At 39.1% G+C, this 26,304-nt stretch overlaps 1 protein-coding gene across 1 annotated transcript; it reads left to right on the plus strand.

Annotated features, from left to right (window-relative positions):
- Nucleotides 1–25,350, plus strand: LOC106565344 (sodium- and chloride-dependent GABA transporter 2). The gene is made up of 15 exons (XM_014132341.2): nt 1–278; nt 8,106–8,314; nt 11,086–11,220; nt 12,385–12,525; nt 12,868–12,958; nt 13,099–13,231; nt 13,344–13,478; nt 13,875–13,978; nt 15,559–15,683; nt 15,852–15,964; nt 16,140–16,277; nt 16,618–16,720; nt 19,868–19,968; nt 22,106–22,276; nt 24,352–25,350. Exons 1-15 carry the CDS (start codon nt 208–210, stop codon nt 24,511–24,513), a joined length of 1,932 nt encoding a protein of 643 aa, XP_013987816.1. The 5' UTR covers nt 1–207; the 3' UTR covers nt 24,514–25,350.
- Nucleotides 25,351–26,304: the final 954 nt, after the last annotated feature.

Here is a 26,304-nt window from a genome sequence, read left to right on the forward strand (position 1 = left end):
GTCTTACATAACTTTTTGTGTGGTGACACAGTTTAGTGATCTGTATTCTTTGGCCAAAACCGTGAAATGGAGATAATTTACTAACATTTAGAATAAAGGAGCATCTTTCTCATTTTTGTCTTTTCAGAGCGCTCTGCCTTACAGTAGGTCCACATAGGCAAATATAGCACAATATTCAAATCATAAAAATACAAGAAAAACGTTGTGATGAATGAAGTTAAGAGGCGTTCAGGGGAAATTCTTGAAGAATGCTGCTTAACTACAAAGCATGGAGAATGGTGAGCACTACAGATTTCATTAACTGCTTTGAGCTAGATGTTTTGGTAACACTTTATATTACAGTGCCCTTATTACAGTGGAATTATTCCTATAAGTACAGTGCGGCAGTATTGTAATTACTCATTGTTATACTGTACTTACACTGTATTGTAAAATGCAACAGATTTTCTTGACGTGACCCTCACCTGAAAGTCACTGGATGTTTACACTACTTTAACATAATTACTGTGTCATTAACATGTTATTTCTTAGTAAATGGCTGGTCATTTATGTTCTGTAAAATATTGTTTGGACACACCTACTCATTCAAGGGTTTTTCTTTATTTTTACTATTTTCTAGATTGTAGAATAATAGTGAAGACATCAAAACTATGAAATAGCACATATGGAATCACACTATGGGCCTTAAAGAGGCCTTAACAGAATGCTTTTATTTATATCATATTTCATTGGCTGAAGTTTTAGATTCCATCCACAGTCATTAGACACCATCCATCCAGTTAGCAATTGTTGATCATGCTGATATGTTGAAATACTACATAATGTACAGCATATTTTAAACTGTTGAAATCAGTGGACTTTGGTATGAGGTAATAAAAAAAATACATCTGTCAAACTCGATGTAACATTATCACTCTCCATTACATTTTAAAAGTTTTGCAAGTAATGTACATTAGATGTATTATGCCCCCTTTTCCTATTCATTTAAGTGCTCATGTTCTGTCACTCCTCTCCTCTGTCCATTGTAAAGTCATAACGAAGAGAGTTTATTTGTTCACATTACACAAATCCATGCCCCTTCAGCATTCACATATGGTGCGATGGGTAGCCTAGTGGTTAGAGCATTAGGCCAGTAACTGAAAGGTTTCTGGATCAAATCCCCGAGCTAACAAGGTAAAAATCTGTAATTCTGAACAAGGCAGTTAACCCACTGTTCCCCGTCGTTGTAAATAAGAATTTGTTCTTAACTGACTTGCCTAGCAGCATAATTGTCAAAACTAACTGTCGCCAACTCTTAGCTATGATGTGGGCTTGCCCCAAGGGAATGGGGGATACCTAGTCAGTTGTCCAACTGAATGTATTCAACTGAAATGTGTCTTCTGCATTTAAACCTCTGAATCAGAGAGGTGCGGGGGGCTGCCTTAATCAACATCCACGTCTTCAGCGCCTGGGGAACAGGCGGTTAACTGCCTTGCTCAGGGCAGAACTACAAATTTTTACCTTGTCAGCTCGGGAATTCAATCCAACAACCTTCCGGTTACTGGCCTAACGCTCTAACCACTAGGCTACCTGCCACCATGCCGCCCAAGGGTCAATACTGTACATTCATGATTTGCCTTCTGTCTGTACTGGGTCTGAAGTTCAAACGTATGCAGATGTTACGCACGCCTCTAGAAAGAGGGAACGCAACACCCTACTACAACTTAACTCTCCGTGGTGTGAAAGTGATATGGACTGTAGGTGTGAGTAAGGATGACAAATAGGCAGAGAATACCATTAACAGGGAATTTATTCCTTCACACGGTAAGTTTGGGGAAAAGGGGCTGGACGGAACCAAAGCAAAGAAAGTAAATATCAAAGCCCCCTCTCCTACCTTACCTGTCTACCCACTACTTACCTAACTAGCACCACCTGGTGCACTAACCAAAATACAGGGGATGGTCCGCCCAGGTCTTTCCTAGTGTGCATAGACAGTAAACTACTACGGGTATATGTATGCCCGCGGGCCTCTTGCCTAAGCACTCCCTAGGTGCCTTCCCCTTCCCACCTGGGAACAAAGGAAACAGAATAACACAAATGTACAAACTACTTCACAACAAAACCTGAGAAAACACTAACCCAGGACATTAAAGAAAAACTCTGAGCACTAAACACAGAACATAACAATAAGCTTACTCAGCAACAACTAACTAAGTACATACCCAATTCTCTTTCTGAGAAACAACCAACATATATAACCCTCTGCCATCAACCTCTCTCTCAGCAAATATCTCTCTGCAATCATCTCTGTGTGTCCTCTGAGCAACAGCACACTGGCTTATATAGCTTTAGGTGGGGTTGTTAATTGGAGACAGCTGCGTCCTGACGAGGGGGCGGGGTAAGCTCTCCAATCATCGATGGGGCCGACCAATCAGCTGCTTGGAGAACTTCAGGAAGCCATTACCTGAAACTCACTCACAAATATACAAACTACAACACAGAAACTGGGGAACGTAACAGCAGATGATACAGCGATATATGTGCATGCAAAGAGCAAACAACAAGCTGCACAAGAACTCACTACTGTAATGGTCCAGGTTACAAAGTGGCTCAGTGACTCATGTTCGCATCTCAAAAATCAGTCTGCATGTTCTTCACAAAGAGGGCAACTGATGCTACTGAGCCAGATGTCTATGTGTCAAGGGAGAAACTTCAGGTGGTATCTGATTTTAAGTACATTTTAAGGCATCATACTTGATTCCAGCCTCTCTTTTAAAAGCAGGTGAAAAAGGTAACTCAAATAACCAAATTCAACCTAGCTAATTCCCGATATATACAAAATTGTTTGAGTACAGAGGTAGCAAAACTGTACTTCAAATCTATGATACTCCCCCACTTAACATACTGCTTGTCTAGTTGGGCCCAAGCTTGCTGTACAACATTAAAACCCATTTAGTCGGTCAACAAACAGGCTCTCAAAGTGCTTGATAGGAAGCACACTTGTTACATCCATAGGAAGCATGAGCTCCTGAGTAGGAAAAATATTGTGCAATACACCGACAAATGTCTTGTATTCAAGATCCTAAATGGCCTGGCTCCCCCTCCACTCAGTACTTTTGTTAAACAGAAAACCCAAACCTATGGCAGCAGATCCACAAGGTCTGCCATGAGAGGTGACTGTATAGTTCCCTTAAGGAAAAGCACCTTTAGTAAATCCGCTTTCTCTGTGAGAGCTTCCCATGTCTGGAATACACTGTCGCTTTCCATGTTGTCTGTAGCTGGTGAGGTGTGGAAACACTTTGTTGCTTTTATGGATTTTGTTTTGTTGCTTTTTGCGTGCTACGTGTTGCTTGGTCTATGTTTATGTGCTCACCGCTCATTGATTGTCTGTATTGTTATTGTAATTGTTTTTAATAACCTGCCCAGGGACTGCGGTTGAAAATTATCCCTGGCTAAAACTGACACTTTTACTGAAATGTTGATTCATGTGCACTGTTCCTGTAAAAATACAAATAATCTCAAACTCAAAACTGCAATCCATTTTAATGACCAGACATTATTCCACGTAATAGAAACAGATTATAATGTTAGAATACATTCATTTCCTGCTCAAATTCACTGGTGTTACCTAAACTATAAAACCCAGCAACAGTAATCAGAAATCACAGATTGTTTCCGATTCAACTATTCAGACCTCTACTGAAAACGACCCACTACATCCCTTACAGCCCGATATAGCCCAGCGAGCACGACTAACTCTTCTATTCTTACCAGTAGGAAAAAAATATAACCCATTCTCAAAACGTTCTGCCTTTACGTCTATCGTAAGGTTAAAAACAAACTTGACAATTATCTCTTCTCTTCCGGCTTCCTACTTATGAAAAGTACAAGACTTTAAAAGTATCAAGTAATGCGCCAAATTTATAAAATACATCAGTCAGTCCATAATAAAACAAAAATGTATTAAGTTATTTAAATATGATTCCTTTCTCAATATGTTATTCCAGCAGACCATTTAGGCAACAGACAACGTATTACATCGAAATCGCCTCGCTATATGTTGAATAAATTAGCCTTTCAATTTGAACTAAGCAAGTTGTTAAAATGTTCAGTTTATATCTTAAACAAACACTGGCGGAAGTATCTGTCCAGACAAAACGTACCAATACTTGAATTACAATCAGAAACCCATTTTTTGTCAATATCATTGACCCAATGCTATTGAAATGACAAATAAATCCTGCAAATAACCCAATTACAATGGTTTGTAAGTCTTAACATCTGGCACATAATAACGACACAATTCCCAGAAAATAACCTTAATTAATTGTCAAAGCGTTTCTCCGTAGAGATTCTCACATGCGCAAAGGGAATAGATTTGCAGTCAATGAGTTAAATCGACATTAATTGACTAAGAAACAGATCTTGCGCTTTTCAATAAAATCAGATTATGTTTTCTCATGCAACATATTTCAATTACTTTGCTACATCACATTAATCCCGCAATGATAATTAGTTTGATGGCTAGCCTAGGCTTTGTACGACGTTACAAATTACGTAGAGAATCCATCTTAATTCGCTCTAACTAAAAAAGGTTTATTCAATAAATATAGCAACTCCTCTCACACTGGGAAGAAAATAAAAAGACAATTTTCAGGCCTCAAGTGCAGTTTTATTTCAAATGTAGTAACCGAAAGTAGAAAATCCAATAAGCGTTTTATAGTTACATCGTTAGGGTAAGTTAACCAAAAGTGGACACACTCCAATCAGTTTCTGAGATTATTGTCCAGACTTTGTTGACAGTTTTATAATGCTTAAACCTCATCTTTATCAAATAATCCATTAAAGGGACCAACTCAAAACCTCATCTTTATCAAATGATCCATTAAAGGGACCAACTCAAAACCTACGTACGTCTACGTATGGGTTGTTTAAGTTGCATTTCATTATATTCACAGTATTACTTTATCAAATCTCCGGTAATTGATTATACACACATACAATTCATCATATTTTCATATCGTCACAGAACCCATATAAAGTGTAAGAATTTCTTAGGTACTCACAGCTACGAAGTCTCCACAGCTACGAAGCAGCTCTCCAAACATACTCCCAACTTTTGTTTCCCGGACAATGACCGGCCTCAACGGTTCTCTAACCCCCCCAAAAATCAAGGCAAAGTCTAGCCTCCCAGAAACAATAGACTTGCTGCTAACATCCCCCTCTCAATGCTACCCTGAGATATTCTATGATGGGCAGTGATGGACAGAACCCCAAAATAACATTATATCAACTCTTATTACCAAATTTCAATCATCTTATTATGCAAATGTCTATATCTTATTTACACACTCACACAACTCTCATATCACATTCACACAATGCTAATCCCAAACATGCCTAATCAATTAGAGTTTAACCTACAGGGATATTTTCTCATTTCTATCTCATGGTTAGTTACTATGATAATGCAACTCATGCATTTAAATCTTTCAATACTTCTGAAATGGGGTACAGGTTTAAAACAATTACAGGTGCACCTTACTATCTTATACTATATATCATAAATGGTCTTACCTAGTTCACACAGATTCTAGTTTTCATCCAGGTCACATAGATTCCGGACATTTTAACATTAAATGGCCAAAACTAGTTCACACAGATACTAGATGTTTAACACTAAATGACCAATCCCAGGGCATACCTGGTTAGCACATTTAAAATAATTTGAATTCACCACTTCTGAGGGTCACTTAGACGGTCACACAGACACTTTTCAGAATGAGATACTTCTTCCAATATGGTTTCACCAGGTACCGTGTTCACACAGAACCCACAGTCACCCTGGCCCCTCACTCCTACAGACCGCGCCAATCCCCTCTGTGTTCAATTCAGTGTCAGGACGGATCTAGGTCGCCCGCAACTGACCAATGATAGGTGTCTTTGAGTCGACTATCTCTCAGATCATCCTCCACTGACTCGGCCCTGTTTACGCCTCCAAGGTGCCCCCCTCACACAGGAATACAGACGCAGAGCCTACGTAACAGAGGCTTTTCTTAAAAACTCGACTTTGCATGTTTTGCTCACCTCTTTCTTTTTTTAAACTAAGCTCGGGACGTGGTATCCACTCGGCTCGCTGCCTCTCAGATCAAAGGTGGGTCAATCTGCTTCGTTCCCGAAGTGTGGTCTCCCTGAGATCCCAAGTTTGAGGGATCCCTCGTGCACCATTTACACAGGTCGTCAGGAGCGGTCACCAAGTGAAGATTCACATCCCATCCTCGTCACCAAATGTGGTGGTTAATTTATTTACTATCAAATGAGAAGAAACAAACTTATCACACAAGTCAGAGTTATACTTAAACTAAATCTTTATTCACTTATTAATAAGGGAGCAAGTCAATACAACATACAAAGTGAATCAATTGGGTGATCTACGATAATGGATAGCTGGTCGACGAATCACCAGATGATTCGTTGAGAGCCCTGAGACAAAGTGACAAAGGTTTTATAGCCAAGATACACCCCCTTCAGTCTATATGACAAACAACAGATGTATGGAATGGGTCACAAGGTAAACATTTGTATGAAAGATACTTATAATTCACAACAGACAGCATCTTTGCACCCCATTATTTATATTTTTACTTTGCACTTTCTTCCACTGCAAATCTACCATTCCAGTGTTTTACTTGCTATATTGTATTTACTTCGCCACCATGGCCTTTTTTGCCTTTACCTTCCTTATCTCACCTCATTTGCTCACTTTGTATATAGACTTATTTTTCTACTATATTATTGACTGTAGGTTTGTTTTACTGTGTAACTCTGTGTTGTTGTATGTGTCAAACTGCTTGCTTTATCTTGGCCAGGTTGCAATTGTAAATGAGAACTTGTTCTCAACTGACCTACCTGGTTAAATAAAGGTGAAATAAATAAAGGTGAAAAAATCTTCTGTAAAAACTGTTCTCATTGTGTATAAACCAGGGTCTGGCTCCGAGCCATCTCTCCCTTGTGCCTTATAGAACAGAAACATTAACTAATGCTCTGGAATGCAGTATCACCCAAAGACATTGTGAATCTCATGTCAGTGTTAAATCTCCAAGAGGCCCACTTTCAGTTCACACAGACACAATAGAGTTAAAACAACCCTCTATTCTGTTGCATAAAACAACCATTTCATGCAATTATAGTATTATAACATGATCCTGCAATTTTGCTCCCACATAGATCATATGTAGCTGGTCATATGTAATGTAGCTGGTCATATGTAGCTGGTCATATGTACTGTAGCTGGTCATATGTAGCTGTTCATATGTAGCTGTTCATATGTAGCTGGTCATATGTAACTGTTCATATGTAGCTGGTCATATGTAGCTGGTCATATGTAGCTGGTCATATGTAGCTGGTCATATGTAGCTGTTCATATGTAACTGTTCATATGTATCTGGTCATATGAAGTAGGTCATATCTAGCTGGTCATATGTAAGTGTTTATATGTAGCTGGTCATATGTACTCTAGCTGTTCATATGTAGCTGGTCATATGTAACTGTTCATATGTAGCTGGTCATATGTAGCTGGTCATATGTAACTGTTCATATGTATCTGGTCATATGAAGTAGGTCATATCTAGCTGGTCATATGTAACTGTTTATATGTAGCTGGTCATATGTACTCTAGCTGTTCATATGTAGCTGGTCATATGTAGCTGGTCAAATGTAAGTGTTCATATGTAGCTGGTCATGTGTACCAGGTCATATCTAGCAGGTCATATGTAGCTCGGCATATGTAACTGTTTATATGTAGCTGGTCATATGTACTGTAGCAGGTCATATGTAGCTGGTCATATCTAGCTGTAGCTGGTCATATATAGCTGGTCATATGTAACTGTTCATATGTAGCTGGTCATATGGAGCTGGTCATATGTAGGTGTGCCTATGTAGCAGGTCATATGTAGCTGGTCATATGTAGCTGTTCTCATGTATCTGGTCATATGTAGCTGTTCTCATGTAGCTGGTCATATGTAGCTGTTAGCTGTGTGCCCATATACTGTCTTCATAGCACACAGACTATGGTAGATAAATGTGTGTTCACCGCATAAAACCAACATTGTCTTTGTCTTCCTCAGTGTTATGGAAAAGCATAATGATCCCAATTTGAGGTTCAATATGCTTTCCCAGCAGGAGATGGGTCTGGTCCATCCTGTCCCTGTGCCAAGCACCCAGACTAGGGGACAGTGGTCCAGCAAGCTGGAGTTCCTCCTGGCTGTGGCCGGACAGATCATAGGCTTGGGGAATGTATGGAGGTTCCCATATCTGTGCTACAAAAATGGAGGAGGTGAGCCTCACATCACATCTTCGCATGGTCATACAATTAAACACACATTAAATGTATGGCAAGGTGAGCCTTTGTCTTTTACATTATCAATGCAAAAGAGCTAGTCACTTCATTTAACTTCATTGTGGTGGAGACAGTACAGAGTTGTTCTTTTCATATCTTAGTCTAATATTGAAATCACACAATTACAAGATGGTAATGGAATAATCATTAAGAGATGGATAATCATGGCCTGATATAAACATATCAGTGGTTGCTATAATATTATAGGGATATTTACACACTAGGGCTAGATTTTATCAGGCGGGCACTATCATAAAAACAACAGTGCGTGCCTGGGTGCACAAAAGGAACCAAAACCTTCTAGGTGCTTCCAGAATCTCTATACTGATATGCACATCACTACTGTACAACGTTTTGTTACGCTCTGATAGAAATATGCTATGGAGAACAAACATGCCTCTCTGACATGTAGAATTAGGAATCAAGTCGACTCTATTCATGGCCTTTCTATCTGCAATGTTCAATGATGTTAGGCTACTGAACGTGTCCCAGAAACCCCACGATAATATCCCTAACACTTACATGCCAAATGTACACACAATACTTCAGGTGGTAGCTAAGTCCGTCAGCCACACAAACATATATTTGAGTTTTTGTGGTTAAACTCAAATATACTAGTTGATTTAAAAAAAAAAAACCTTTTTTTATATAATTTTTTTTTTTAAGTAATCTTTATGAATTATATCATAAATAGGACTGGTGGAGTTATGTCACACATGCAGCTAACACCGACATGTGGAAATGTCTGCTCTACCCAAAATTACAACCAAGTGATTGCAGCATTACCTCAAATATGGAAAAGGCAAGTGGAAGGGGGAACAAGTAAGGAACTTGTCTGTCGGCCCTGCAAGACCAAAATTGGTTAAAGAAAATTATGCTAAATAAAAATATATACCATTTTCATTTAAGGACCAAAACAGTGACAGCTGTGCCATATAAATTGCAAAATAGTTGGGAAGAGATTTTCGATGTTCCGATTCCATGGCACATGGTTTATGAATTGACATGTAAAACGACACCAGATTCAAAACTTTGGATTGTTCAATTTAAATGAATTTGCTAAATTCTTGCAACCAATAGAATGTTATATATATGTAGGGGATACAATTTTCCCAGCTCTACAGAATTTGCTGTGTGGAGGCAGAGTCATTAGATCATTTATTTTGGTACCGTCCATATGTAGCTGAATAATTGCAACATTTACCTAGAGCTAACGCTGGAGATAACAATACTAGGTGATTGGAAAAGTCATAGTCAATTGATCAATAAAATAATAATTATTTTAGCAAAAATGTTTATCTTTTATTTATAAACTGTAGAAACTATGAGAATAGAAAGATTCAGTACTTTTGTGAAGCATCACAGTACAGTTGAAAAATATATGGCAAATAGAAATCCAATATGGATGGTGTTAAGAGATAGATGGGAGGGGTTGAATGGAGCTGAAGGGTGGGAATAATAACAACAGGATAACAAATGTAAAACATACTGGGTCTGTAAAATGTATATAGGTTCAGAACTTTTGTGAAATAGCACAGTTACAAATGTATGGCAAATATAAACATCAGAAATAGAGGAAGGCCAGGACAAAAAAAAAAAATATATAACTATTGTAAATTAGATTGTGTCTGTAAAATGTATATAGTATGTATAAGCTGGAAGTAGAAACCTAAGTGTTGTTATTTATTAGTTTACTCAAATTGGGCGAGGGGTGGTAGGGTTTTATTTATATATATATATATATAAACATTTTTTTTCACCTTTATTTAACCAGATAGGCTAGTTGAGAACAAGTTCTAATTTATAACTGTGACCTGGCCAAGAGAAAGCAAAGCAGTGCGACACAAACAACAACACTGAGTTACACATGGAATAAACAAGCGTACAGTCAATAACACAATAGAAAAAAAATAAGTCTATATACAGTGTGTGCAATTGGCGTGAGGAGGTAAGGCAATAAATTGGCCATAGTAGCAAAGTAATTACAATTGAGCAAATTAACACTGGAGTGATAGATGAGCAGATGATGATGTGCAAGTAGAAATACTGGTGTGCAAAAGAGCAGAAAAGTACATTTAAAAAACTATATGGGGATGAGGTAGGCATATTGGAGGGCTATTTACAGACGGGCTATGTACAGCTGCAGCGATCGGTTAGCTGCTCAGATAGCTGATGTTTAAAGTTAGTGAAGGAAATATAAGTCTTATATAAGATTTTTGCAATTCGATCCAGTCATTGGCAGCAGAGAACTGGAAGGCTTTGGGGATGACCAGTGAGATATATAAAAATATATACTAAAAAGATATGCATATATGTATGTGTATTTGTATGTATGTATATGTATGTGTATTTGTATGTATGTATATGTATGTGGATATGTATGCATGTTTATGTATATATATTTACACAAAAAAAATATATGGGGATTGGAAATGATGCAGACAATTACATTGATGGAAGTGACAGTCTATCCACAATATTAAAGCTGGTCCACCCCCTAAAAATATATAAATAAGAAATACTTGCGTTCTCTTCTCTGGGTGGTATAAATGCATTCAAACCTGAAGTGGGGGGGATGGTTTGAGGTGGTTGAGATGGCTTCTGTGAAAAATATTTGTCTTGTGAAACAATAATCACGTGAAGTGAAACATTAAGTTATGGTCTTGGGCCATATGTTTAATTGTGGTTTAACTTGTGTTGTTCATAAGGGGTGTTCTTCATCCCTTATGTGCTCTTTCTGTTCACCTGTGGCATTCCACTCTTTCTCCTGGAGACCTCCCTGGGCCAGTACAGCACGCAGGGCAGCATCACCTGCTGGAGGAAGATCTGCCCCCTGTTTGAAGGTAAATATCAGGGCTCATATTTATAAATTTTCATTGAGTAAGACTGCCGATCTCGAATCAGGTCCCCTCTGTCCATATAAGCTTAGTCATTATGATCTAAAAGGCTAATCTGATCCTAGATCAGCCATCCTACTGGTATGCTATATGAATGCTTTATGAATGCGGCCACAGGGTCTTGTTGTACGTATTGCATCCATATTAGGGATTCAATTGTCAGTGTTTGTCTGACCATTGATAGCATTTACTTCCTAAGATGGATGCCATCTTGGGGAAATAGACATGAAAGCCTGATAGCTAGAAGGAAGAAAGGCTAAAGCCTTCAGTAAAGAAAAGATAACATTTAGAGGGACTGCAGACCAAACTTTGTCTGTTTGTTGTATTTGTACTCAGGAAAACTCCTAGCTGCAATATCAAAACTTGAGAAAGTAGCATTGTAATCCAAAGCAATGTCAATATGATTTAAATTGGTATTCAGCACATAAACTCAAGGTTTCTGTCTGGAGCCTTTGTCAAGAATGTGCTGTTTGAGGGTGACATATACGGCCAGACAATTAGCCATAATAGGTACAATATATGCACAGTACATGCAGGCTTTTCCTTCTGTAAATGATAATGCGCTATTGTACTTGTACAAGTCAATCCACCATGATTTTGATCACATTGCTTTAACAGTTTGAAACAATGTAAGGATACATTTTAGATTCCTTGGGGGATGACTGGTCTGTTTCTGACCTGATTTAACTTCAAAAATGAAAAAGGGGTTAAAGTAACAAAACATTTCACTCAAGTTATTGGATGAAGGTTGGATTAAACATTAACAGTATTACTCAGGCTCACACTAATTCATGAGCTATTACATGATAGAGTAAGTGACAGTCCTTAAAGTGACACAACACGTGCATTCAGGACACTTGTCCTGCGTTCAAACATTCACAAATGTCTGTCTTGTTGGAATACCACCATAACTTATTAATCGGGGCTGGTGACTTTGAAAGGAGTCTAATCCACATCAAAAAGAATCACAGTTAAATGTTTTTTTATGGTTTTAGGTTGAGAATGTGATTGGAATTAATATATGTCACATATATTTCTTAGAAGAAGCCTTTTTTTACATTTACATCTTCATGTTTGTCTGTAAAATCTCTTCCTCCTCCTCCTCCTCAGGACTGGGTTATGGTAGTCAGGTGGTGGTTCTATATTCCAGCATCTATTACATCATCATTCTAGCCTGGGCCTTCTTCTACCTCTTCTCCTCATTCAGCTCTGAGCTCCCCTGGGCCAGTTGTAGAAACAGCTGGAACACAGGTATGTACTTCAGAGTAGCCTGAGTGCCAGTCTGCTTGTGCTGTCATACCAACTGCATGTCACTCATTGTCATAACAAACCAGTTTGGATTGACAAGAGACAGCAATGGAGTTTGCATTGCAAAGAACACAAACAGATCTGGGACCTGGTTAACTTCAGTGTGTAGACATACCTTTGTCATGCCCAAATGACAGATAGTATCTTAAATTTATGGACACCACTTCAAACTGAGATATTCTGTTTTTGACAAGTGAGGTATTATTTTGTTAATGTCTCCTTATCCAGGAACGATTCTGAGAGTTCTGAGACATGCTTGTTATTGTATAATTTCCTCCTAACCAGCAACCTGCACGGAGTTTAACAAAAGAGTAGTGGGACATCTAAATTGGACAGTAGCAGGAAACGCAACATCGCCAGTGAGAGAGTTCTGGGAGTGAGTACACAAAATCATTCCAATTTATCAACTCCTTATTAAGTCCTTACAGATGAAAATCATGGCTATTTGCCTTAGGAGGCGAAGAGAGAAGGGTGAAAAGCAAGTGGTGGGATTTAAACTGAAAATATGATTTTCAGGAGAAGAGTTTTGAGTCTCACAGACAGTCCAAACAAGCTAGGCAGTGTTCGCTGGGAGCTGGCTCTGTGTCTTCTACTGTCATGGATTCTCTGTTACTTCTGTGTCTGGAAAGGAGTGAAGTCTACTGGGAAGGTAAGATGGGATCTCTGCCATTCAACCTGATGACACCATGAACACTGTAGAGTTGTTAAGATGAGTCATAGACTGAGGGAATGTAATGCTGGTCTGGTCCCCCTCCCCTCAGGTGGTCTACTTCACTGCCACCTTCCCCTATCTGATGCTGGTGGTGTTGCTGGTCCGTGGACTCACACTGCCGGGGGCAATAGATGGTATCAAGTTCTACCTCTACCCAGACCCAGCCCGCCTCACTGACCCACAGGTAGGAACACACTTCACTGTATAATTTGTGTCCAGGTGTAACAGAAACTATCAGTACATACTGTAGTGATTCGTGGGGGATACATGGTAACGTCTCTGCCGGTGTTTGAACCCTTTTCAACATGACCGAGGGCAGCAATCATTACCACTGGCACAAGAAACGTAACTCCCTTGGTGGAACAGTTTCTGGTTTAAGAGCATCAGATATGTTACAATATCAATATCTAATAAAAAAATTACTCTGAATTTCAAAGCAAATGCATATCCTGTTGACTTATAGCTTGAAGGTCAAAATAGGTACCATTTGAATTCACCTCTAATACCCTGGGATGAGACTAGTGTATCGGAATTGTGAAACTATGAAGACTATTGTGTCTCTCTCTGGTGTGTCTCACAGGTATGGATGGATGCTGGAACACAAATCTTCTTTTCCTATGCTATCTGCATCGGCTGTCTGACTGCACTTGGCAGCTACAACAAGTATGACAACAACTGTTACAAGTGAGTGGAAGAATTAAGTACACAAAAAGTGGAGGAATGGAATGTATGATGGGCCTATGGAGAACCTACCTCAGAACAGTAACATGCAATAAATGGACTTTTGTCAGCCAAAATGGGGGTAATGACGATAGATGGAATATGAAAATGAGTGTCATTTTTGTTATGTTATTAAAAGTTAAATTACGACGTTATAAAGGAAACATTGTAACTTGAAGAGTCTTCATAATATGTACCTGATGTTTACATACTGTATGTTATGTGGAAAATGTCCAGATGAAATAGAATGTTTTTGTAAAGATGAAATGTGAAGTTAGTTGTCTAAATTGGATCTGAGTAAAATCCAGACCTTGCCTCGTAACTAGCGACGCCAAGAGAACTTACCATAAAGACGGAAACGCCCATTTCTGACCCGAGGATATTAAACATGTGAGTTTAGAATTTACATAGCAGACTAGGTGACCAGGGTCACGGTCAGAGGTACAGTAGTTGCAAACCCAAAATGCAACACAAGGTCGAAGAAGACAATGGAACCTCTTAATCTATGCTACAGATGAGTAGCTGTGTCGAAGAGGGTGAATTCGAGCAGGACCACCCGGTTATTCTCTCCAGGGAACCGTGTGTCTACACTGCTTTCATTCCCACGCTGGAACCAACTATACGGCTAATTAGCCGTCCTCAGAAGACCCTTTTTCAGAACAAGGGCGTGGATAACAGACCACTAAGACAAAGGACACTTACATCGTGTGGACAATCAGAGACTTATACCCGGTAACATCGGAGGTGCCGCAATCAGAGGAGAAGGAGGAACTCGGTACACGAGGAGCTACCCCACCGGAGACCTTCGACACGTAATTACATCATTATATTCTGACCCATAAGAGCGGCAGTTCAGGGCAAGGTTAGGGCTAAACTTAGCATAGTTTACAAATGTTCCCAAATGTGCCTTTCTTTCTTTTTAAATCCCCATTTTGTGTCATACTGTGTTGACCTGCTAGGGTCCTGTTTCATTGTACTAAGTTCTAATCAATAGCCTAGACTGTGTGTTTGTGAATCTTATACAAAGTACTATCATTTTAGCTTGTTAGTAAATAAATAATCAACTCAATTGGTGAGGTACAGACTTATTTAGTGGGACTCGGGTTTGTGCAGATTCACAGATTATGCGATGTTCAGGACGAGACTGTAGAGGAAATTAATGAATTAGCGACTGTTGTAAAATCAATATAGTGACATTCTTTGAGTTAATTTGGGAAATGTAACCTCAATAAAACCAAACTTTCCCATGATGCCCCAGGTTGCTGAGTTAATAATTACCTGATTCATTTAATCACGTAATTATAAACAGTTATTTATTCGATGAACAACAGTCGTCACATTAATCAATACAACATCACGACACTACATAAAATGTGCAGGCAGAAAGTTTTCTCTTGCCAGCAAAAACATCCCCTGTGCACATAATTCTTTGGAGGTTGGGTTGCAGAAATGGTATGGTATCTGGAAAGTTTGACGATCCCCATATTGTAGGTCATTTGGATGCCTTTGCGTTGTGACTAACAGGGAAGTGAATCTCTTTTTAGGGACTGTGTGTACCTGTGCCTTTTGAACAGTGGAACCAGCTTTGTGGCCGGTTTTGCGATATTCTCTGTTCTGGGCTTCATGGCTTATGAACAAGGGACAGACATCTCAACCGTGGCGGAATCAGGTAAGTGTTGCAGCAGTGAGATACGAATGAATTAATGAATAAACAAATTAACATACCCTTCTAAATTCTGCTTTGTTACAAGACAGGTGTCTTAGCATTTGAAGGAGCTAAATCTTCCCTCTGCCCCTGAGAGTTCGGTAATGAGTTTACCTGTGTTGCTGCATACAGGTCCTGGCCTGGCATTCATCGCCTACCCTCGTGCCGTGGCCATGATGCCATTACCCCAGCTTTGGGCCATCTTCTTCTTCATCATGATAATCCTACTGGGGTTAGACAGTGAGGTGTGTTAGAGTGGCCCTGAAGGTCTACGGAATATTTTCTTTGCGAAGTATAATTACATAACCTACAATAGATGCTACAATCATCACTAAACTAATGGATGTGAACCTGTGAATGAGTAGCTAGTATTTCAAAGAAGAGAGTTTCCACTAAACTTCCCAATTCTCTTTCCTTCAGTTTGTAGGTCTGGAGGCTTTGGTGACAGGTATCTCAGACATGAATCCCTCTTTCTTCCTGGTTGGCCATCGGCGTAAAATCCTCCTCCTCATCATCAGTGTGGGTAGCTTCTTCATCGGCCTGGTCATGGTCACAGAGGTGAGAGGTCATTTGAAGTCATCATTCTATAAGGATATAAAATATAGAATTTCAAGGCCATCATTATTAGATCAATCATGACAGTAACTAGATATATGATCGATAATGTACCTCCCAAGTGATCTGTTTCAACATATCCCTGTGTTTCAACATGCCTACTCGTTCTGCATAATTGTTGGTAGATTCCACTTATTCTGTAAGCGATTGGGCTGCTGGACACACCTACGATCATTGTCTGAGTGTTTTGTACACCCTGGATGTAGATTATAGTCATATTGTTGTGCTCAGTAAGACTGTACCTTATACTTTCTTTCTCTTTCTACCCCTCCTCTATTTGCAGGGAGGCCTGTATATCTTCCAGCTGTTTGATTACTATGCCTGCAGTGGGATGACTCTGCTTCTCTTCGCTATATTACAGTCAGTGTGTATCAGCTGGGTTTATGGTGAGTTAGCCTGACCTACTCCCAGTGCCATTTTTAGGTATAAGCAGCCGCTTAGGGCCTGCAACCACTTTTGTTCAATGTCAGTCGGGGTCTCAACTTACTGTTAGTTAAGATAGTAGAATACACAATGTGACATTTTGAAATGTGGTAGTGCAGCCGCAGTTTTCCTCTTGTTATGTCAGTCACCGACATTCACCCAATTAACCCATGTCAGCTAACATGTTATAGTTTACTAGGTAAGTTTGTCTAGCCAGCTATCTAAACCTTGTTTTATATTACAAACATTTATGAAGGTATTTTCATGTAAGTTATTATTAAGTGTTACCACTATCATTGTAGGTCTTACGAAAAGATAACAGTAAAACATGGTCAGTGCTATCAGGGATCCTTGGGACGTCCCTACCTTAACCTCTATGGGCTAGGTGGGACGCAGGTGCCCCGTGGTGCACTCCATCAACAGCAGGTGCATTTCAAGAGCGGCAAATTTGAATCCAAATAAATGTCAAAATTCAAATTTTTCAAACATACAACTATTTTACACACTTTGAAAGATAAACATCTCCTTAATCTAACCACGTTTTACGATTTCAAAAAGGTTTTACGGCGAAAGCATAAATTTAGAGTATGTTAGGACAGTACATTTGCAAGAGTTGTGTGTAATGTTTTGTCAATTCAAAGACAGGGTCACCAAAACCATAAAACCAGCTAAAATGATGCACTAACCTTTTACAATCTCCATCAGATGACACTCCTAGGACATTATGTTAGACAATGCATGCATTTTTAGTTCTATCAAGTTCATATTTATATCCAAAAACAGCGTTTTACTATGGCATTGATGTTGAGGAAATCGTTTCCCTCCAATAACCGGCAGTCAAGTCAGCATCACAAATTAAATAATTAAAATTAGAAAACATTGGTAAAATATTATATTGTCATTTAAAGAATTATAGATTTACATCTCTTGAACGCAATCAACTTGCCAGATTTAAAAATAACCTTACTGGGAAATCACACTTTGCAATAATCTGAGCACTGCGCCCAGAAAAATACGCGTTGCGATACAGACTAGTCGTCATGTTGGGGAGATCTAAAATCGAAAATACTATGTAAATAATCCATTACCTTTGATTCTCTTCATCAGATGTCACTTCCAGGTATCACAGGTCCATAACGAATGTAGTTTTGTTCAAAAAAGCTCATCATTTATGTCCAAAAATCTCCGTCTTGTTAGCACATGATCTAAGCCCGCCGGACTTCACTTCATGAACGAGGGGGAAAAATATATTTACGTTCGTTCAAACATGTCAAACGTTGTATAGCATAAATCATTAGGGCCTTTTTAACCAGAACATGAATAATATTCAAGGTGGACGAATGCATACTCTTTTATAACGTATTGGAACGAGGGTACCCAACATGAACTCGCGCGCCAGGTGTCTAATGGGCCATCATCGTTCCATGGCTCTTGTTCGGTCAGATCTCCCTCCAGAAGACTCAAAACACTTTGTAAAGGCTGGTGACATCTAGTGGAAGCAATAGGAAGTGCCAAAATATTCCTCAGCCCCTGTGTTTTTCAATGGCATAGGTTTAAAGGTAATATAACACATCAGGTATCCACTTCCTGTCAGAAAATGTCTCAGGGTTTTGCCTGCCAAATGAGAAACTTTAGAGTGTTTTCTATCCATATATAATAAGTATATGCATATTCTAGTTACTGGGTAGGATTAGTAACCAGATTAAATCGGGTACATTTTTTTTATCCAGCCGTGCAAATACTGCCCCCTAGCCCTAACAGGACCTTCCTTACACTAGCCCTTACCTTAACCATTTTAAATGTCAACTTCAATGGTGTAGGAACGTCCCAAGGATCCCTGATAACAAGGAGCTGTAAAATACCCTGCATGGGCCCATTCCATCAATCACAGAAACCCTAATTGCAGGTCAGCTTCCCTCAGGATGTTTCTGTTCAAGGTGTTTATGGCATTATCCAAGTTGTTCCTCTGGCACACATTGCCACTTTGGACATTGATGTGAAACAACACCTCGTTACCTTGGGATTATAAGGTTCTGACATGTTGGTGAAAAATGAGATATTCACATAGAGTTGCTCTTTAGGTGGTCTTTTACGTGTGAGATATGTAGTGTTTTTGAAAAAGTCCATTTACAATGAAAAAATGAAAAATCGAAAAGTTATATCTATGCAAACACCTTTTAACTTGGTGCTATAAGGTTCTACATGCAATCCAATCACACAATGCTGGGTTGTCAATAACAAATAATTGTACATAAGGTGATATACTTGAAAATAGAAGAACATCACAAAACACTTCTGAGATCTGGGACTTGAAACATTCTCATTATCTCAAAACTATTAATTTTGCAGATAGAACATTATAGTCCCGAGTCCTTGATGATTCACATCACAGGTTCTGGTTGTAACATGTACGCTGGGAGTCGGGAAGCAAGTACAGGGAGTGAATTGAATAACTAAATGAACATAGAACAAAACAAGAAGCGTACAGACATGAACACCGGAACAAAAACAATAACAGCTGGGGAAGGAACCAAAGGGAGTGACAGATATAGGGAAGGTAATCAGGAAGGTGATGAAGTGCAGGTGAGTTTGATAAGGTGCTGGTGCGCGTAACGATGGTGACAGGTTTGCATAATAATGAGTGGCCTTGGTGACCTAGAGAGCCGGAGAGAGAGTACATGTGACACTGGTCCTCTTTTAATATTACTTAGATTTTTTTTCACCACTTTTTCAGAAGATTGGCCATAACGTGAGCTCTTATTTTCTAAACAAATAAATACAGGTACCTTGAACCAGTGTTTCCTAAACTCGGTCCTGGGGCCCACCCCTGGGTGCATGTTTTGTTTTTTGCCATAACACTACACAACTGAATCAAATAATAAAAGCTTGATGATGAGTTGGTTATTTGAATCAGCTGTGGGGGGCCCAGGACCGAGTTTGGGAAACCCTGGTTAGAGCTGTTGTCCAGGTTTCCTGATCTGCAATTGTTTAAACCAGTCTGTCACTTGGTGGTTTGAGAATGTTTACCTGGGTATTTGACAGACCAACTGACCAAACACTTTTATTGACTGCTGTGATTTTGAGTCTCTGTTGATATGTTTACTCCACAGGTGCAGACCGTCTGTACGATAATATAGAAGACATGATCGGTTATCGACCATTACCCATCATTAAGTACTGTTTGAAGTATGTCACTCCAGTCATCTGCACTGTAAGTTTTATTTATTTACACCCCACTCTCAACAGCAAATTTATTTTGTTATTTTTCCAATTATATTTATAGTAAACATGACGTTGTCAGAGTAATACAAGTGATTTACAGAAAACCAAAAGTTAAGATGACAATACAGAGAAATAGAAATCAAATGGATGCCGATGTGTAACCTATGTAAAGTAGATAATCCTAACTTTATGTTCATTATAAATGCTTCTATAAAAACAAAGAGAGTCGCACGCTCTATGTATAAACTCACTGTAATTTATTGGGTAAACCACCAACCTTTCGGCATCATTGTTCCTTCTTCAGGGTGATGTCATGAATGCTTGAACCAGGTTATGTAGACCAAACAGTGCAATTAGTGCAACTGATGACAATAGTGAGGGGTGTGTCATAGTTACTAGGTTGATTAGAATGAATTTAGTGAAACAGTTAGAAGATAATAGTTTACAGCATATTTAATATATTAGCCTATTGTTATCATTAGCACAAGCATGGGATTAACATCAACATACATTACTGTTTAGTTTAATTTCAAATATACAGTAGCACTCAAAAGTTTGAACACATCTACTCATTCAAGGGTTTTCATTATTTTTACTATTTTCTACATTGTAGAATAATAGTGAAGACATCACAACTATGAAATAACACATATGGAATCATGTAGTAACCAAAAAAGTGTTAACTAATCAAAATATATTCTTCAAAGTAGCCACCCTTTGCGTTGATGACAGCTTTGCACACTCTAGGTATTCTCTCAATCAGCTTCATGAGGAATTATTTTCCAACCCCCCCACCCCCACCGTCACACCTCCTCCTCCATGCTTCACGGTGGGAACCACACATGCTGAGATCATCCATTCACCTACTCTGCATCTCACAAAGACACGGCAGTTGGAACCAAAAATCTCAAATTTTAACTCATCAGACCAAAAGACAGATTTCCACTGGTCTAATGTCTATTGCAAATAATTCTTGGCCCAATCAAGTCTCTTCTTATTATTGATGTCCTTTAGTAGTGGTTTCGTTGTAGCAATTTGGCCATGAAGGCCTGATTCATTCCGTCTCCACTGAACAGTTGATGTTGAGATGTATCTGTTATTTGAACTCTAATTGAATTGAACTTGCATTTATTTGGGCTGCAATCTGAGGTGCAGTTAACTCTAATGAACTTGTCCTCTGCAGCAGAGGTAACTCTGGGTTGTCCTTTCCTGTGGCGGTCCTCATGAGAGCCAGTTTCATCATTGCCCTTGATGTTTTTTGCAACTGCACTCAAAAGAAACTTTCAAAGTTCTTGAAATGTTCCTCATTGTCTTACCTTCATGTCTTGAAGTAATGATGGACTGTCATTTCTCTTTGCTTATTTGAGCTGTTCTTGCAATCTTATGGACTTGGTATTTTACCAAATAGGGCTATCTTCTGTATACCACCCTTACCTTGTCACAACACAACTGATTGACTCAAACGCATTAATTTCACATATTAACTTTTAACAAGGCACACCTGTTAATTGAAATGCATTCCAGGTGACTACCTCATGAAGATAGTTGAGAGAATGCCAAGAGTGTGCAAAGCTGTCATCAAGGCAAAGGGTGTATAATTTGAAGAATCTCAAATATAAAATATATTTTGATATGTGTAACACTTTTTTGGTTACTACATGATTCCATATGTGTTATTTCATAGTTTTGATGTTTTCACTATTATTCTACACCACTGCTACTAAGGTAGAAAATAGTAAAAATAAAGAAAAACCTTGAATGATTAGGTGTGTCCAAACTTATTACTAGTAATGTATATTTCATTGTTTCCAATTTCATAACATGTTTGTTAAATCTAATCTTTAGTTTCAACTATAATGCATGATGAGCATCATCAACAGGGGGAACATATTGGGCTTGCGCCAGCTCATGCCTTTTATTAGACCATTATAAATGCTTCACCAGAAGCCTGACCTAAATGTACTGGAGAAACCATAACCTTGTTCTTAACCTTATCTTGTTCATCTCTGTCCTCACTCAACCCTCACTGTTACCATAATATGTTATAATTAGTACAATGCTATCGGAAAATACATTGTGTTCTTTAATGTTTATTTTACAACCTCCATCCATATTTTTTGTTCTAGGCTACATTTGTCTTCTCCTTGATAAAGTTTTCCCCACTGAAGTTCAACAACACCTTTCAGTATCCTTGGTGGGGTTCCGCCGTTGGTTGGTGGTTCACTCTCTCCTCCACCCTCATGGTTCCATTATGGATGGTGTACATCGTGAGCATCACTCCTGGTACACTGCGACAGGTAAATAGGGACATCATTTATTATGTTTCTATAGAGTTTCCCATTGCTTGACTTGGGCAGGAGCTCACCGGAGCTGAGTACCGGCACCTAAAATGTTTAACATGTTAGGGATAGGGGGCAGTATTTTCACGGCCGGATAAAAAACATACCCGATTTAATCTGGTTACTACTCCTGCCCAGAAACTAGAATATGCATATAATTAGTAGATTTGGATAGAAAACACTCAAAAGTTTCTAAAACTGTTTGAATGGTGTCTGTGAGTATAACAGAAGTCATATGGCAGGCCAAAACCTGAGAAGATTCTATACAGGAAGTGCCCTGTCTGACCATTTCTTGTCCTTCTGTAGCCTCTCTATCAAAAATACAGCATCTCTGCTGTAACGTGACATTTTCTAAGGCTTCCATTGGCTCTAGGAAGGCGCCAGAAAGTGGAATGATAGCTCTGCAGTCTCTGTGCGAAAAACAGCAGGGGTTTTTGTGAGTGGTCCTTCTGAGGACAATGACACTGGCGCACGCGTGCACGAGACGACTCCATTTTTTTCTTTCACTGTTTGAACGAATACAACGTCTCCCGGTTGGAATATTATCGCTATTTTACGAGAAAAATCGCATAAAAATGTATTTTAAACAGCATTTGGCATGCTTCGAAGTACGGTAATGGAATATTTAGAATTTTTTTGTCACGAAACGCGCTGGTGCGTCACCCTTCGGATAGTTACCTGAACACACGAACAAAACGGAGCTATTTCAATATAACTATGCATTATTTTGAACCAAAACAACATTTGTTGTTGAAGTAGAAGTCCTGGGAGTGCATTCTGACGAAGAACAGCAAAGGTAATCCAATTTTTCTTATAGTAAATCTAAGTTTGGTGAGTGCCAAACTTGGTGGGTGTCAAAATAGCTAGCCGTGATGGCCGGGCTATGTACTCAGAATATTGCAAAATGTGCTTTCACCGAAAAGCTAATATCGGACACCGCGATTGCATAAAGGAGTTCTGTATCTATAATTCTTAAAATAATTGTTATGTTTTTTGTCAACGTTTATCGTGATTAATTTAGTAAATTCACCGGAAGTTTGCGGTGGGTATGCTAGTTCTGAGCATCACATGCTAATGTAAAAAGCTGGTTTTTGATATAAATATGAACTTGATTGAACAAAACATGCATGTATTGTATAACATAATGTCCTAGGAGTGTCATCTGATGAAGATCATCAAAGGTTAGTGCTGCATTTAGCTGTGGTTTTGGTTTTTGTGACATATATGCTTGCTTTGAAAATGGCTGTGTGATTATTTTTGGGAGGGTACTCTCCTGACATAATCTAATGTTTTGCTTTCGCTGTGAAGCCTTTTTGAAATCGGACAGTGTGGTTAGATTAACGAGAGTCTTATCTTTAAAATGGTGTAAAATAGTCATATGTTTGAGAAATTGAAGTTCTAGCATTTTTTAGGTGTTTGTATTTCCGCTAGCGGAACATCTGTCCCTAACAGCTTTTAACTGCTTGAGCTCCTGTTCCTCTTATAGAATATTATCTCAATAGTGTTGTGGAGCTCATGCACCTAAATGTAAACAGTACCGGCACCAAACATGAGTACCGGCAACTGTCTCAGCCCAAGTCAAGCACTGGAGTTTCAAAACAGAAAAGCATCTCAAAAAGTGGTCCATAAGCAACAAAAAAACAAGCACTATATCATAGGTAGCCTAGCTATAGCTAGTTACGTAGGTCAAAGATAGAGGCTAAGTCTTTGAGTACATCCTCCAAAGATGGAGCAATGGTCATTAGAGGCCATGGTTAATTTCTCACTATCAATTCCAAACTTCAGATCTTTTAAAAAGTGGCAGGTACAACTTGTGTTGTTATCGCTAGTTATGTCTCTAATTATGCAATGATCAGAACCATAACCCAAACCCCATTTACTCCCCAATACACACTGATGATGTTGTTTCTTCTACCAACTAAGAAAAGAAGACAAACAATCAATGTTCTGCAAACATCACCAGTTATTTTATGTCTCATTCCTTTGGTGATCTGTCTTTGAAATGCTCCTCTGTCCTCTCTATTACTCCTCAGAGACTGTCCATCCTCACCACGCCGTCAGAAGATCTCCCCATGACCAAGGCCCAAAAGAATTCCCTCCTGGCCAAGCAGTCAGAGCAAGACAGACCCCTGGGGGACATGGAGATACCAGCCTGGGGCCACAACCTCCTAGACAGAGACACTGGCCCCCTGTAGAGACACTGGCCCCCTCTCTCAGCCACCATCCCTATAGGACTAGAGATAAGCAGGTCCAGCCAGTCACTCAAGGTCCTGACATAAACAATACAAATACTTCCCGTTGTGTAACAGAGGCTTATGTGACCCTTCGCTTGGTCTGAGTGGCTTAGAAAAGTATAGTACAGAACATAATCCACCCCATGCCTTTTTCTTGGGAGGGCGATGTGGGCAAGTGTTTCCAAAACACACACTATTTCCTCCAAAACACACACTATTTCCTGTATGTAGCGCTGATGAGACGTAGAACCACTCATTCTGGAAAGTCTTGATGTGAAAGAGAGAGATGCGGTCATTCTGTTTGGTCCAGAGAACCCAACCTAGAATTATTAGAATTACAGGTCAATCTTGCAGTCTCATGTCAGAACGCAGAGAAAGCATCTGAAGTGAGATATTGAGTAAGGTCCGGCAAAATTAACCAGGTCATGGCAGAGTAACCAGGTCATGGCAGACTTGGGTCTTGGCAGAGTAATGGATGGATAGATCAAACACCTGTCACACAACAATGGTGGAAACAAAACATTGGTACCAGTTGGTTAACTGAGTCTGTATAAACAAGTGAACAAATTTTTTTTTTTAAAGATACATTTTATCTTTTTTTGGGGTGGGTTTAATATTCCGACATACAGTAGTTTTTTCTACTACTATGTAATTTCTTAAGACTTTGTGAAGTATAACAATTGTGAAAACGTATCGATGGTTAATTATAAGGGATTGGGTAGATGCATATATAGTAGAAACACTGCACAATACCGAGATAGGATTTGATGCCAATATCAATAAAATCATTAAACCTTGTGCCGAGATTTATATGTCATTTTCCCACCCTTATTCTTTGGAGTACTTTAAATAAAAAGTGTAATTCGCAACAGAAATCTCTTCCGATATTCAGACCTAACTTTAATCTGAGACCTGGGCCTGTATTCATAAAGCGTCCTAGAGTAGAAGTGCTGATCTAGGATCATAGAAAAGGCTAAACTGAACCTAGATAAGCGCTCCTACTCTGAGGCAATTAAACAGAGACATCATCATTCCACTGACTGTAAATACGTTTTCCCCAGAGGGTACAGACTCTGTTCTATAGCCGAGCTGAAGACTAATACGGGAACAATGCCCTTCTATGAGTTACTGATAAGACCAGTAGGTAACAGCAGTTATCATTAACTGCCAGTTCAGGCTAAACCAACACAGAGCTCACCCCACCTTCAATTGTGTCTGAGGTGAATTTAGCCTGATATGAAAAATGAATACTCGTAGCTTCAGACAGTTGTTTGTACAATATCTATATTCATCCTTTAATTAAGTATTATGGTCTGTATTACAGTGTACAAATGGCTCTGATGATTGCTGACCAAAGGTGGCAGCTCCAGCTCTACTATCCCTGATGACAGTTTGTGTTTTTTCATTCATAGATACCATTACGACCCTCAGTGTAGCAGGTTATGGTGATAATAGTGTTTCAAGATTTTGATATGTTATTGTTGTTCTCGTGATCCTTTTACACAATACCTCAGATGCACGTGACGTACTCCACTAGTGTTTGACATTGTGGTCAATTGATTGGTTGTGTCACTCCACATGTCACATGGCTATTATCTGGAGTGCTTCAGAAACTTGTAATACTAGCTCTAACAGAGATGTTAGACTCTGGTTCTAAACTCTGCTGAGTTTAAAGACTAGGGCGCTCTATTCAATCTGTAAAGCTGAAGCGTAACAGATTCTGTGATAGAAATGTTAAGGTAATTTCCGATT

Source organism: Salmo salar, chromosome ssa12 (genome assembly GCF_905237065.1).
Source record: "Salmo salar chromosome ssa12, Ssal_v3.1, whole genome shotgun sequence".
NCBI lineage: Eukaryota > Metazoa > Chordata > Actinopteri > Salmoniformes > Salmonidae > Salmo > Salmo salar.

What these genes read in the sequence shown, in the direction of transcription:
- LOC106565344 (XM_014132341.2), top strand. Translation starts at nt 208, where the DNA reads ATGAATGAAGTTAAGAGGCGTTCAGGGGAAATTCTTGAAGAATGCTGC. An exon ending in TAGAAACAGCTGGAACACAG is followed by an intron (nt 12,526 to 12,867) that starts GTATGTACTTCA and finishes CCTCCTAACCAG; the next exon opens with CAACCTGCACGGAGTTTAAC. An exon ending in TCACTCCAGTCATCTGCACT is followed by an intron (nt 19,969 to 22,105) that starts GTAAGTTTTATT and finishes TTTTTGTTCTAG; the next exon opens with GCTACATTTGTCTTCTCCTT.